Below are 15,770 nucleotides of genomic sequence, written 5' to 3'. Positions count from 1 at the left end.
ATAAAACAAGGTTGACAACGTTCATTTGAAGTATTGAAGCACAAAAAATTAAAAGATGACTAGAAAACAAACAGAATAGGTAACAAATTAACATTTATAATGAATGCTAATATATAAGATGACTCATCTGGAATAATTTCATAAGCATATAATAATGCAATTGAGTTACATGCATCTTTATTTACATGGCTTTAGAGCAACCAGAAATTGAGTTCTCGCTTAATATAGAAAGTAAAGATACTTGTTCTTTCATCAAAAAGTCTCGTAGATCAAAGTCTAATCTAAAATTAATACTTTTATCAAAAAAATACAAATTAGATCAAATATCCAAATATCACATAGATACGGTATAAGCAATCATTAGCAAAATATTATGTTGAATTAAATAGTATTAAATATAATATGGATGTGTGCTAGGCCAGATTATAAAATTTTTAAAAGAAAGCGGTATCAATATTTTTCATTTGTTTGGTAGAGAAAAAATGCTAAAACACACACACACACATTCTTATTATATTTACACGTCGACATTAGAGATTTTTCTTGTGTGCTGCATTGAGTTTCATCTCGTTGGGTTTATTTCCTGCTTGGCTAACTGGAACCTCTAAAATAGTAAATATTTTTAGTTGCAAAGGTACTCTAAAATTTGAAATGTCTGTCTGTCTGTCAATTTTCACATTGGGACATTTTATAAGAGGAGCTAAGGACAATAAGAGCAACTACACCTTTCATAAATGATTACAACCTATTACTAAAGGATACACTCATAGAAGCCTCTAGAGCACTTCCCTTGACCCTTAGGAAGCTTCACTACAAAGCAGAACCATATTGGTTCAGAAGATAGCGAGATCTTTCACTATAGACAAAAAAGCCTAATGCTTTAAAAAATACTAGTGGCATCTAGGGGCTTGGTATTCGAAAAGGCAGAAATGGTCTAGAAAGATAGCTTAAATCCATTCCAAGAGTAAAATCGGAAATTACCATTGTCAAAAACCTTACAGGACCTATGTAAAGCTTACATAAAATAGAGAATCCAATCGGTTCAGTAGTTACTTATATCTTAAGCTTCAGACAAATAAATCATATTACTGTACATAATAGGAGGATAGAATATAAAGAAGAAAGCTTTTTTTTGTCCGTAGCACTGTATGGTTCTCCATTATGGTTAAGATTCCTAATTGGTCCATGGAAGGTTTTTACCTATTTCGAGGAAGGATATCTCCGCCCTCCCAACAAAAATTGACCTTCCCCCCCAAAAAATTTTCCTTTTCTTTTAAAATTTTAAATTGAAAATGAAGTGGGGTAAGTCATCTACCCCCTCCTTTGCACACAGTACTGGCACAACACTGTGCACGCCACTATATATTTGTCTGCAAGTACTTATTAAGCATGGTAATGAGTTGCACCTGCTTTGAGCCAAGGCCTTCCCCTATAATCTAACTATTTGTGTCACACACCTGACACAACAACAATATGAACAATTTTTAAATGTATAAGTATGATGCGGGTTGGGGCCGAGATTCTAACCTATCACCTTCTCAAAAACGAACGGACGCGCTGCGTGTAACGCCACATGCAGTCGAGGGTTATGAAAATATTACCTGTTATTAATCAAAGAGAGAAGTGATCGGCTCAATGAAAATCATTTTTTATCTCTGAAACTTAAAATGGAAAATTATACATGGTGGACTTCTTTCTTTAAAGGTTAAAAATGAAAACTACATGAAAACAAGGATTACGACATTCATAAAAGCGAAGCTCTGAAATATTAGGACAAGCGAACATTAATACTTGTAGAGTGTTACAACTGAAAAAGCAGAATATAAATGTATATACTATTTAAGAACCTAGTTACATTTTCAAGACTTAATTATAGAGAAGCTTCTCTACAACTTTGTACTTTGTTGTCCTAGGAATCAGTATTCAAAAAATCAAAACATTGGAATAATCATATAACATAAAACTTTGATGTTAAAAAGTTAATTATCTACATGTTTAAAAGTGAAGTATGGATATTCTGGTAAAGAATATAGAGTTTTTAAGCTTTTAAATCGACCTAACCTCTACATGAATCACCCTGCCAATTAAAAAATCTATAACACAAATCTAATATGCCTAAATTAACAAGAGCTATAACTATTTTGGGAGAGGGTAGCACCACAAATAGGCCGGAAGCTTTATTTATTAAATTTTACTTTAAAAGTTAAAAAAAGTGATCATAAGAGGGGATCATGGAAAGGAAACAAAGTAGCGGGTTTCGTCGTATTTTCACAGTAGCTTTTAATAGGTTAAGTAAGGTAAATGTTAATGATTGCCCCATAGGGTTAGAGCCCCAAGCAGGGGCTAGAAATAGGACGAAACCTGCTACTTTGTTTTCTTTCCATGATCCCCTCTTATGATCACTTTTTAAAAGTGAAGCTTTTCTATAATTAGGGTCGGTCCGTCCGTCCGTACGTCCGTCCGAGATAGATAGCTTTTATTCGTTAATTTAGGCATGTTAGAATTGTCCTATCGATTTCAAACTTTGCATGATGATTCCTGTAGTAGTTGGGTACGATTTAGAAAGCGTAGCAACTCTATAATCATTACCAGAATGTCCGTACGTCCATTTTAAACATGTTGATTTTTCTACTTTTTTAACAACAAATTTTCAAGTGTTCTAATTATCCGTTTGATCTGATTTTTGGTATATTGATTCCTGGGACAACAAAGAACAATATTATAAGCGAAGCAACTCTATAATTAAGTTCTAAAATGTAAGTATGTCCATAAACATTATCCTGCTTCAAGCAGTTTTTTGACATATTTACTTACAATTTTGCTTCGACTCTTATACTTTTAAATTCTGATTTTTCAGTTCAGATACTATACAAGTGTTAATGTCCGTTTATCCTACCGTTTCAGTGCTTCGCTTTTATGGATGTTGTCATCCTTGTTTTTTAACTTTTAAAGTAAAATTTAATAAATAAAGCTTCCGGCCTATTTGTGGTGCTACCTTCTCCCAAAATAGTTATAAACCTCACCAGGACCTGTGAAAGTTTACTGTGTAAAAAAGAACCGTATAGGTTCAGCGGTTAGCAATATTCCTTGGTACAGATAGACAAAAAACATCCTGTTACTTTATTATAGGATAGATGTAAAATTATAACTTGAAGCTATTTAGTATTTACGTACTTAAATCATAGCAGCTGGTTATTCTTTGTTTATAATTCTAGATTTTTTTGAAAAATACACAGCAATGAGTAGCTAGCTGAATATATATTTTTTGTTGTTTCAAAAAAATCAAATAAAATAATTAATCAAATTGTTTTTACTTAAAAATAAGTAAGACGTTTTTAAAAGACAGCTTTTTATTAATTTTTTAATAAACTTCAACTATTGATATGGTTTGGCCCGGATTATGATCAGGGATAGAAAGATAAGATAAAGATTTTAAAACTATTTGAAAAATGAGACTTAGTAAAGAGTAACTTTTTTTTCGCCAAACAATGTAATTTTATTTGTAAATCTATAAAATGGGGTTATTATTACAATCTCCTGCTATTTTTGTGTATGAAAACATTGTAATTGCAGCAAAAAATAAGAATATATTTAGGTTGGGTTATATTTCAGTTGTACTAAAATCGGTTGACCTACTGGAAAAAAAGGTCGACCTCTAAAAAGCTTTTGTGAACCGGGCAAATATTTATATATGTACATTTATATATAATGAAATAAAATCATAGAAAATACTTTGTATTATAATATTTACACTTATCAAAATAATATTTAATTTTTTTTGTTTAAACCACTTATGAATAAACAAACTTAATAATTTTATAAAGAAAATTAATAATACAACAAAAACAAATAATTCAAACAGGATACAGAGTTTAAGAATACTTGAACAGGAATATTATTGAAGTTGAGAATTACTTTGGGGTTGCAAACTTAGAAAAGAAGAAGTATCAAATCTATTTGGTAATCCTTCATGTATAATAATAGTGTCTGTCACTGGATAGGGTAGGGTTTGAAATCCTTGTGATTTACTACCATCTTGTTGGAATGATCTGCTTGGAATGCCAAGGAAAGGAAAGTAACCTGTCAATCCTGTAGGATTTCCTCTGAATGATTGCGGAAGGCCAAAATATGTGTTGGAATACTGGTATTCTCCTCCCAAACCATTAAACAACTGACCAATTGGAGATAAATTAAGAACTAGATTTATTGTTATTCCTTCGCCATCTTTCAAAGTTTCTACAGTCATGGGATCAAGTTGAACCACAGCTTCCTGTTGTTGACCAGTAATGGAAATGTCAGGTACAAAATCAGGAATGCCAGGCTTTTGACTTTCACTTCCTCCTCTACCTGGAATGAATCCATCTCCACTTTCTCCTGTTATTGACTCATCTGGCACAAAATCTGGAATGCTAGGCCTTTGCCCAGGATTGAATCCATCTCCTTGATTGGAATTTGATACAGATTCATCTGGCTTAAATTCTGGTACATGTGGCTTTTGGCCATGATTAAATCCAGAACCCTGGTTGTTATCTGTAATTGTTTCATCTGGTCTAAAATCAGGAATATGTGGCTGCTGGCCAAAGTTCATTCCAGAGCCATGATTAGGAGTTGTATTTGAAACATCAGGCCTGTATTGGGATATTTCAGAGTTTCCTTGAGAGTTTGTATTAAATCTGTATGTAGGAAAGGGAAGTGTTTGAAATGGGCTTTGTATACCTGGTCTTATCCTAGTTTTTGGTATAGTTCTAGTTCCAAACGCCCTGTTAGAGTTTCCTGGGAAGTTTATAGAATCACTGTTTTGCCCTGGATTAAATCCAAATCCACCATTCCCTGACCCGCTGCCAGGATTGAATCCTGATCCACCAGATTCCCCACCCCTTCCTGGGTTGAATCCACTGCCACCATTTGGATTGGTTATAGATTCATCTGGAACAAAATCAGGGATTCCAGGTTGTTGACCAGGGTTGTATCCAGAACCACCATTTGATCCCCCTCTGCCAGGATTAAATCCACTGCCACCATTTGGATTGGTTATAGATTCATCAGGTACAAAATCTGGTATTCCTGGTTGCTGTCCAGGATTAAAACCACTTCCACCTGAGCCTCCTCTACCAGGGTTTAATCTGCTGCCACCATTTGGATTGTTTACAGATTCATCAGGTACAAAATCTGGTATTCCTGGTTGCTGTCCAGGATTAAAACCACTTCCACCTGAACCCCCTCTACCAGGGTTAAATCTGCTGCTTCCATTTGGATTGGTTATAGATTCATCAGGTACAAAATCTGGTATTCCTGGTTGTTGTCCAGGATTAAATCCACTTCCACCTGAACCTCCTCTACCAGGGTTAAATCCACTACCACCATTTGGATTAGTTATTGATTCATCAGGTATAAAATTTGGTATTCCTGGTTGCTGTCCAGGATTAAAACCACTTCCACCTGATCCCTCTCTGCCAGGGTTAAATCCACTTCCACCATTTGGATTGGTTATAGATTCATCAGGTACAAAATCTGGTATCCCGGGTTGTTGACCGGGGTTGTATCCAAAACCACCATTTGATCCACCTCTACCAGGGTTAAATCCACTGCCACCATTTGGATTGGTTATAGATTCATCTGGAACAAAATCAGGGATTCCAGGTTGTTGACCTGGGTTGTATCCAGAACCACTATTTGATCCACCTCTGCCAGGATTAAATCCACTGCCACCTGAACCCCCTCTACCAGGGTTAAATCCACTGCCTCCATTTGGATTAGTTATGGATTCATCAGGTACAAAATCTGGTATTCCTGGTTGCTGTCCAGGATTAAAACCACTTCCACCTGAACCCCCTCTACCAGGGTTAAATCCACTGCCTCCATTTGGATTAGTTATGGATTCATCAGGTACAAAATCTGGTATTCCTGGTTGTTGTCCAGGATTAAATCCACTTCCACCGGAACCTCCTCTACCAGGGTTAAATCCGCTGCCTCCATTTTGATTGGTTATAGATTCATCTGGTACAAAATCTGGTATTCCTGGTTGTTGACCTGGGTTGTATCCAGAACCACCATTTGATCCACCTCTACCAGGATTAAATCCACTTCCTCCAGATTTGAATCTGCGCCCCCCAACTCTTCCAGGAATAAATCCAGATCCTATGCTACTTCCAGGGTTGAATCCACTGCCCCCTGTTTCTCCTCCCCTACCAGGATTAAAGCCACTTCCTCCATTTGTGTTTGTTATTGACTCATCAGGAATAAAGTCTGGAATGCCAGGTTGTTTGCCAGGATTAAATCCACTTCCACCTGATCCACCACCTCTTCCAGGATTGAATCCAGAACCTCCATTTGGATTGGTAATTGATTCATCAGGAATAAAGTCTGGAATGCCAGGTTGTTTCCCAGGATTAAAACCAGAACCTCCATCTCTTCCAGGATTAAATCCACCTCCACCTGATCCACCCCCCCTTCCAGGATTAAATCCAGAACCTCCATTTTGGTTGGTAATTGACTCATCAGGAATGAAGTCTGGAATGCCAGGTTTTTTTCCAGGATTAAAACCAGAACCTCCATCTCTTCCAGGATTAAATCCACCTCCACCTGATTCACCACCTTTTCCAGGATTGAATCCAGAACCTCCATTTGGATTAGTAATTGATTCATCAGGGATAAAATCAGGTATTCCTGCTTGCTGGCCTGGATTAAAACCTGAGCCACCTCCTCTTCCTAGACAAAATAATGTGAGGTTCATTTCAAGTTTAATAAAAAATATTTTTAATACAAAGAAAGTTAGTGAAAAAAATATGCATGTTAGTACACAAAAGTAAGGCACTTATAGGATCCAATGAATTTTGTGTAGAGATCACAAGCAAACCAAAATGAGAAGCTTAATTTCAGTTTTAAAGTTTAACAATTGAAAATTATTAACTTTTAAAGAGAAATGGATAAAATTATTTACCTGGATTAAAACCTGATCCTCCAGAAGACTGTCCAGAATTAAAACCAGATCCACCAGTTCTGCCAGGATTAAATCCTTCTCCAGAGTTTGCTCTTCCTTTCCTTTCTTCTGAGTTTGTTTCTTTATCTTTTGCATTTTTGTCATCATCACTGATTAAGCTTTCAACAGTAAGATCTGCTCTGCCTTGTCTGTCCTTTTGGTTGGATTTCTCATCCTCTGCACTTTCATCCAGTTGACTAATCAATCTTTCAAAGCTCGAATCTGATCTTCCCTCTCTTTCTCTTGTGTTTGATATATCTTGCTTGGTATTCTCAACAGATTCATTACTGATATTCTCAGCACTTGTATTTTCAATAGATTCTACAGAAGGCATAACCTGAAGAAATAAATGAATTGTTATCTTTGTATTGCATATTTGAAAATAACTATAGATTCCATTTTAATAGCACAGCTACCAAGGAAAAGTTTTTTTGTTTTGTATTGGGTTTTGCATAGTTATATTATAACAAGGATTTCAACATCCATAAAAGCGAAGCTCTGAAATGGTAGAATAAACAAACATAAACACTTGTAGAGTGTCAGAACTGAATAAGCAGAATATACTTACATTTTAGGACTTGATTATACAGATGTTTTACTTATAACGTTATACTTTTATGTAATAGGAATCATTATTCAAAAAATCATTAAATAGGACAATTTTATTAAATGAGCTAACCATTACACAAAAAAGGCTAGACGGACGGATCGTTCTTAATTATAGAAAAGCTTCACTCATAAAATTTTATAATTTTATCTGGAGAAATATTTTATGATGAAGCTATTAACTTTCAAGGAGGGATGTGACAAAGGGCTAGTCCCCAAAGTCTTATAATAACATTTCTTATTCATTGGCTTAATAACCTTAGGAACTTTTATCGAATTTTGATTGCTTGGATAATTTAGTTGAGTTTCCAAACGTTTCAACCACCAATATTTATCTACATAAAAGGTAATTTTTTGTAACATCATTGAAGATGTAAATAAATTCATCGGCCATTGTCTTATCAATTTAGATTCCTGATTTACCTTTGTTTTCATATTTTTCCAAGGATGACAACTAATGCTCTGTAACAGGAGAAACACCAAGAGGCTTCGAACCCTCCACCTCATTGCACAAATTGTTTTGTCAACCTGAATCAAATTATAATCAATTAGAATTTATGGTTCATGTGAAGGAAACGAAGTTGCAGGTTTCGTCTTATTCTTATAGTAGCTTTTCTCCTAATTCTAGCATGTGCGAGGGCTCTAACCCTGCGGGGCCAATTGCCTGACCTGGCGGGACGATCACCTAACCTAACTTAACCTGACCTAACCTAAAATAACCTTTCAAAAGCTACTGTGAAAATACGACGAAACCCGCAACTTCGTTTCCTTCATTTTCTTTTCTTTTTACTAGCGACTCTGCCACTTTTTTCTATGATGGGACAGAAAACCATCTAAACCTTAAATTTACTAATAAAATAGCCTCAAATTATCCAACAAAAAGCTACATAAAAAGGAAGAATTCAGTCAGTTTGGTGGCTAGCAAGATATTAATGGACAAACAAAGATCCTTATTACTTCATTATCTTCAAAAAGTCGTCTTATGTGAGATTAAATATAGAAATTTCTATAACTTAAAGATTTTCACTTAAAAATGTAATAAATATGCTTTTTGCTGTAAAAATTTTTTTTTCTTCTGGATAATAACAAGATTAAAATGTGCTTTCATTCAATTTTTTTAATCACCAAAAGTTTCCCACTCATTTTTGTATTCCAAAAAAGACTCCTCTCCATATTATACTATAAAATGAAAGTAAGGAAGTCATTTTTACTTAATGCCTGCGGGGAGTCCTATCCCTGTAAGCCTAAACCTGCGTGGAGACCTAACCTAACATGGCCTTAATTATTTTTTTTTTAAATTTCACTTTTTCTAACCTAAATTAAGGATATAAATTGCGCTTAAAGTTTTTTTTTATTTGGCATACAGGTTGTATAAAAAATTTATACTTAACTATAAAAGTGAAATGCTTCAAATTATATCCAAAATCTCTTTATATTCTTATCAAAATAAAAAAAATACCTTGTATATAACTAAAATTTGATGTTGAAAGAAGTAATGTAAATTTAATACTGACTAATGTCGCTTTTTAGTGCAGCTTCTTATTGTTTATTTAGTGATTTGACAAGATAGGAGAGACAATATTCAAAATATGGAAGAGTAATTTTATTACAGAGTAGACAAACAATAAAGCCAAACATTTGAATTTTTGTTACCAACGTTACCTATCATTCTTAGCAGCAAACTTACGCCATAATTAACTTTGTCTGTCTGTCTGTCCGTCAGTCCGGAATGTTATAGGGGAAATGTTATTTTCTTAGCTGCTATTTAAGAAAGACAGCTGAATCTTTCAGTGGAGTTTCCTATGTCCTCTGTGCATCTAGTCTATGCATTGTTTTATCCGTCTGTCTGTCGTTCATGTTTAAAAAGACAAAATTACTTATTTCATGTTTTTGCATAATCTCTCTTTTTCTTTATGTCAACTCAACATCTGCTCTATAACTTACTTTGTTCGTTTGTCCATCCATGTTTTGCTACTTAACAAGGATGACAACATCGATAAAAGCGAAGCTCTGAAATGGTAGGGCAAACGAACATTAATACTTGTACTGAATAATCAGAATATAAATGTATAAAAGTAGAAACAAAAGTGTAAGTAAATTTGTTGAAAAACTACATAAATACAGGATGTTGTTTAAGGACATACTTACATTTTGAGGACTTATAGAGATGCTTTGCTTGTAACATTGTACTTTGTTTCCTAGCAATCAGTATTCCAAAAATCAGATCAATTAGATGATTTTATCACATAATTATTTGTTGCCAAAAGTTAAAATCAACATGTTTAAAATGGACGTACGGACATTCTGGTAACGGCTATAGAGTTGCTACGCTTTCTAAATCGTACCTAACTACAACAAGAATCAATATTCAAAGTTTGGAACAATTCTAACCTGTTTAAATTAACGAAAAGAGCTATCTGTTTGTGACATACAAACGGACAGACCAACCCTAATTATAGAAAAGCTTCGCTTATAAAAATTATTTTACTGTATGACTATTCTTGACAAAGTTATGTGTGTGTGTTCCAACTGAAGACGAATTTAGTCATCGTAGCTCAAAGTTTTTAGACAGCCCATCCAGTCATTTCAGTTTTAGCAGGAAATTAGAATTATATGCTTTTGGGTGGTCGTCCAGTTTAGCATAAAAGTTGAGAGCATCTGCTCGTCCTCGGGGAGATGATAGGTTCGAATCTCGGCTCAACACCCCGTCATAACTAAAGATGTAAAGTTGGTTCCTACTGCTGCTATGTCAATTGCGCTACATTGATAGACAGATAAGGGGGGGGGGTGCCTTGGCCCAAATTAGGCGCAAGTGATTATCATTCCAAGCAAAGGTAGCCAATGTATGAGTTGGTTGTCTGTCGGGTGTTACTTAACCTAACACCCTGTGTGGTTTGACATAAAAAGAGACAGTTGGTTGTTGCACCTGACGTTAAAGTGTCATGGCCAGCTGCCTCCCCTGTATGAGGTAATTGATAGTAACATAAAAGTTATCACATTTATAAAGCACTTTACTTATTCCAATAATTTGATTTTCAGTATAATTTGATTTTCAGAATCATTTCTGCTGGATCTAAACCGGTTTTAAAGCAAAGTTGAATTTTTTTTTGCAACAAATTGCATAGGTAGGGAGGGGACATTAGACTAAATATTATTTTTGTATCGAGCACTGATGAGATTCTCTGATACTTTAGATACTGATACTTAAAAAGAGGGGTTAAGGTAGTTTTTAAAAGCGAAGCTTTTCTATAATTAGGGTCCGTTCGTCCGTCTGTCCGTACGTTCGTCCGTCTGGAACGGATAGCTTTTTTCGTGAATTTTAGCATTTTAGAATTATCCTATCTATTTCAAACTTTGCATGGTGGTTCCTGTAGTAGTTAGGAAAGATTTAGAAAGCGTAGCAACTCTATAATCGTTACCGGAATGTCCGTGCGTCCATTTTAATCGTTTTTCGAATACTGATTCCTAGGACAACAAGTTACAATGTTATAAGCGAAGCATCTCTAGAATCAAGTCCTAAAAACGAAAGTATGTCCTTAAACATTATCCTGTATTCAAGCAGTTTTGCAATAAATTTAATTACAATTTCATTTAAACTTAAGCATTAATATTCTGCCTATTCATCTCTGACACTCTAGAAGTGTTAATGTTCGTTTGTCCTACTGTTTCAGAGCTTATTTTTATGGGTGTTGTCATCTTAGAGGGGTTGAAGTAGTTTTCATTTATTGCTTTAGGTTAGGTTAGGTTATATTAGGTACTGGATAGCCCCGCAGTATTAGGATACCACATAAAATCAAAAGAGGGGAGATATCAGTGCTCCACAGGCTTACTGTGTTAAGACACCTAAAGAAGTTGTATCAACTTTTTTGCTTTTTATTTAAGATAGCTAGCCGGTTCTTTCAGTAAGTAGTAGATGTAAAATTTTTCATAGAATTCAGATATGCAATCGGTTTTTTTGTAGACCTCTTATTTTTTAAGTAATTTAAGTTTTTTAAAAAAATAATTAAGTCGGTTTTAAGGTACTAAAACGCAACAAAATAAAAGAAGAAAATGGCCAGTATGAACAAAAATAGTAAGATCTTTAATTTGACACCTTACTTTTAAAATTCTGTTGAGTAATTATTTAAAAAATCGGATCATGGAAAGAAAACAAAGTCATTCCTAATTAGGACAGAAGTCACTGGAAATTGATCTAAGGAAGGCTACTTATGTCCTTCATCTAACAAAATCTAACTTAAGGGAGGTGACTTATGTCCTTTGTCTGACAAATTCTTACATAAGGAAGGCTGCTTATGTCCTTCATCTTGCAAAAAATAGCAAATTCTTGCAAAACATAGCAAATTCTTGGAAAACTTAGCTTTTCTGTCCTTCACATAGCTAATTCTTGCAAAACATAGCAAATTCTTACAAAACATAGCAAATTCTTGCAAAACATAGCAAATTCTTACAAAACATAGCAAATTCTTGCAAAACATAGCAAATTCTTACAAAACATAGCAAATTCTTGGAAAACTTAGCTTTTCTGTCCTTCACATAGCTAATTCTTGCAAAACATAGCAAATTCTTACAAAACATAGCAAATTCTTGCAAAACATAGCAAATTCTTACAAAACATACCAAATTCTTGCAAAACATAGCAAATTCTTGCAAAACATAGCAAATTCTTGCAAAACATTGCAAATTCTTACAAAACATAGCAAATTCTTGCAAAACATAGCAAATTCTTACAAAACATAGCAAAAAACATAGCAAATTCTTGCAAAACATAGCAAATTCTTGCAAAACATAGCAAATTCTTACAAAACATAGCAAATTCTTGCAAAACATTGCAAATTCTTACAAAACATAGCAAATTCTTGCAAAACATAGCAAATTCTTACAAAACATAGCAAATTCTTGCAAAACATAGCAAAATCTTACAAAACATAGCAAATTCTTGGAAAACTTAGCTTTTCTGTCCTTTACATAGCTAATTCTTGCAAAACATAGCAAATTCTTACAAAACATAGCAAATTCTTGCAAAACATTGCAAATTCTTACAAAACATAGCAAATTCTTGCAAAACATAGCAAATTCTTGGAAAACTTAGCTTTTCTGTCCTTCACATAGCTAATTCTTGCAAAACATAGCAAATTCTTACAAAACATAGCAAATTCTTGCAAAACATAGCAAATTCTTACAAAACATAGCAAATTCTTACAAAACATAGCAAATTCTTACAAAACATAGCAAATTCTTGCAAAACATTGCAAATTCTTACAAAACATAGCAAATTCTTGCAAAACATTGCAAATTCTTACAAAACATAGCAAATTCTTGCAAAACATAGCAAATTCTTACAAAACATAGCAAATTCTTGCAAAACATAGCAAATTCTTGCAAAACATAGCAAATTCTTACAAAACATAGCAAATTCTTGCAAAACATTGCACATTCTTACAAAACATAGCAAATTCTTGCAAAACATAGCAAATTCTTACAAAACATAGCAAATTCTTGCAAAACATAGCAAAATCTTACAAAACATAGCAAATTCTTGGAAAACTTAGCTTTTCTGTCCTTTACATAGCTAATTCTTGCAAAACATAGCAAATTCTTACAAAACATAGCAAATTCTTGCAAAACATTGCAAATTCTTACAAAACATAGCAAATTCTTGCAAAACATAGCAAATTCTTGGAAAACTTAGCTTTTCTTGCAAAACATAGCAAATTCTTACAAAACATAGCAAATTCTTGCAAAACATAGCAAATTCTTGCAAAACATAGCAAATTCTTACAAAAAATAGCAAATTCTAGCAAAACATTGCAAATTCTTACAAAACATAGCAAATTCTTGCAAAACATAGCAAATTCTTACAAAACATAGCAAATTTTTGCAAAACATAGCAAATTCTTACAAAACATAGCAAATTCTTACAAAACATAGCAAATTCTTACACAACATAGCAAATTCTTGCAAAACATAGCAAATTCTTGCAATAAGGGTCCCAAACTCAAAAACAAATTTTCAGCGCGATCCGACCATCGGTTCTTGAGATATGGTGACCTGGTGTACTTGGTATCGACTGTAAGATTTGGGAAATGGTTCGAATCCTTGCAAAACATTGCAAATTCTTACAAAACATAGCAAATTCTTGGAAAACTTAGCTTTTCTGTCCTTCACATAGCTAATTCTTGCAAAACATAGCAAATTCTTACAAAACATAGCAAATTCTTGCAAAACATAGCAAATTCTTACAAAACATAGCAAATTCTTGCAAAACATAGCAAATTCTTACAAAACATATCAAATTCTTGCAAAACATAGCAAATTCTTACAAAACATAGCAAATTCTTACAAAACATAGCAAATTCTTACACAACATAGCAAATTCTTGCAAAACATAGCAAATTCTTGCAATAAGGGTCCCAAACTCAAAAACAAATTTTCAGCGTGATCTGACCATCGGTTCTTGAGATATGGTGACCTGGTGTACTTGGTATCGACTGTAAGATTTGGGAAATGGTTCGAATCCTTAGTAAAGTCCAAAAATATTTTGACACTTTGTCAAATTTTTGAAGAAAAAATACCCAGGTGACACCAAGCGTACCTACTGAGAGGACACCAGGTCGAAAATATTCTAAGTGTCAAAAAATTTTTGGACTTAGCCAAATTTACTAAGGATTCGAACCATTTCCCAAATCTTACCATCGGTACCAAGGACACCAGGTCACCGTATCTCAAGAACCGGTGGTCGGATCGCGCTGAAAATTTGTTTTTGAGTTTGGGACCCCTATTGCAAGAATTTGCTATGTTTTGAAAGAATTTGCTACATTTTGTAAGAATTTGCTATGTTTTGTAAGAATTTGCTATGTTTTGCAAGAATTTGCTATGTTTTGCAAGAATTTGCTATATTTTGCAAGAATTTGCTATGTTTTGTAAGAATTTGCTATGTTTTGCAAGAATTTGCTATGTTTTGCAAGAATTTGCTATGTTTTGCAAGAATTTGCTATGTTTTGCAAGAATTTGCTATGTTTTGCAAGAATTTGCTATGTTTTGCAAGAATTTGCTATGTTTTGCAAGAATTTGCTATGTTTTGCAAGAATTTGCTATGTTTTGCAAGAATTTGCTATGTTTTGCAAGAATTTGCTATGTTTTGCAAGAATTTGCTATGTTTTGTAAGAATTTGCTATGTTTTGCAAGAATTAGCTATGTGAAGGACAGAAAAGCTAAGTTTTCCAAGAATTTGCTATGTTTTGCAAGAATTTGCTATGTTTTGCAAGAATTTGCTATGTTTTGCAAGAATTTGCAGTGTTTTGCAAGAATTTGCTATGTTTTGCAAGAATTTGCTATGTTTTGCAAGAATTTGCTATGTTTTGCAAGAATTTGCTATGTTTTGCAAGAATTTGCTATGTTTTGCAAGAATTTGCTATGTTTTGCAAGAATTTGCTATGTTTTGCAAGAATTTGCTATGTTTTGCAAGAATTTGCTATGTTTTGCAAGAATTTGCTATGTTTTGTAAGAATTTGCAATGTTTTGCAAGAATTTGCTATGTTTTGTAAGAATTTGCTATGTTTTGCAAGAATTAGCTATGTGAAGGACAGAAAAGCTAAGTTTTCCAAGAATTTGCTATGTTTTGCAAGAATTTGCTATGTTTTGTAAGAATTTGCTATGTTTTGCAAGAATTTGCTATGTTTTGTAAGAATTTGCTATGTTTTGCAAGAATTAGCTATGTGAAAGACAGAAAAGCTAAGTTTTCCAAGAATTTGCTATGTTTTGCAAGAATTTGCTATGTTTTGCAAGAATTTGCTATGTTTTGCAAGAATTTGCTATGTTTTGCAAGAATTTGCTATGTTTTGCAAATATTTGCTATGTTTTGCAATAATTTGCTATGTTTTGCAATAATTTGCTATGTTTTGCAAGAATTTGCTATGTTTTGCAAGAATTTGCTATTTTTTGCAAGAATTTGCTATGTTTTGCAAGAATTTGCTATGTTTTGCAAGAATTTGCTATGTTTTGCAAGAATTTGCTATGTTTTGCAAGAATTTGCTATGTTTTGTAAGAATTTGCTATGTTTTGCAAGAATTAGCTATGTGAAGGACAGAAAAGCTAAGTTTTGCAAGAATTTGCTATGTTTTGCAAGAATTTGCTATGTTTTGTAAGAATTTGCTATGTTTTGCAAGAATTAGCTATGTGAAGGACA

General features: G+C 33.6%; 1 protein-coding gene and 1 long non-coding RNA gene across 5 annotated transcripts; both read right to left on the bottom strand.

Annotated features, from left to right (window-relative positions):
* Positions 1 to 524: 524 nt before the first annotated feature.
* On the bottom strand, positions 525 to 1,718 carry LOC145331740 (uncharacterized). Its single transcript, XR_013883884.1, has 2 exons — positions 1,602 to 1,718; positions 525 to 604 (listed from the first exon to the last, which is right to left on the bottom strand). It is a non-coding gene; the product is annotated as an uncharacterized LOC145331740 (long non-coding RNA).
* Positions 1,719 to 3,722: 2,004 nt separating this feature from the next.
* Positions 3,723 to 9,101, bottom strand: LOC145330989 (uncharacterized). 4 transcript variants are annotated; one of them, XM_080175580.1, is made up of 5 exons: positions 9,045 to 9,101; positions 8,009 to 8,113; positions 6,941 to 7,316; positions 5,075 to 6,708; positions 3,723 to 4,957 (listed from the first exon to the last, which is right to left on the bottom strand). In XM_080175580.1, exons 2-5 carry the CDS (start codon positions 8,090 to 8,092, stop codon positions 3,896 to 3,898), a joined length of 3,156 nt encoding a protein of 1,051 aa, XP_080031706.1. In that variant the 5' UTR covers positions 8,093 to 8,113; positions 9,045 to 9,101; the 3' UTR covers positions 3,723 to 3,895. The 4 variants fall into 4 exon arrangements, with proteins under 4 accessions (XP_080031706.1, XP_080031704.1, XP_080031702.1 ...); XM_080175578.1 differs by having other exon boundaries at positions 3,723 to 5,710; positions 5,747 to 6,708; XM_080175576.1 differs by having other exon boundaries at positions 3,723 to 6,708.
* Positions 9,102 to 15,770: the final 6,669 nt, after the last annotated feature.

This window comes from Acartia tonsa, chromosome 11 (genome assembly GCF_053477335.1).
Source record: "Acartia tonsa isolate MP-2025a chromosome 11, ASM5347733v1, whole genome shotgun sequence".
NCBI classification, from domain to species: Eukaryota; Metazoa; Arthropoda; class Copepoda; order Calanoida; family Acartiidae; genus Acartia; species Acartia tonsa.
Note: the sequence above shows the minus strand (reverse complement) of the source record. Positions and strands in the feature narration are given on the sequence as shown.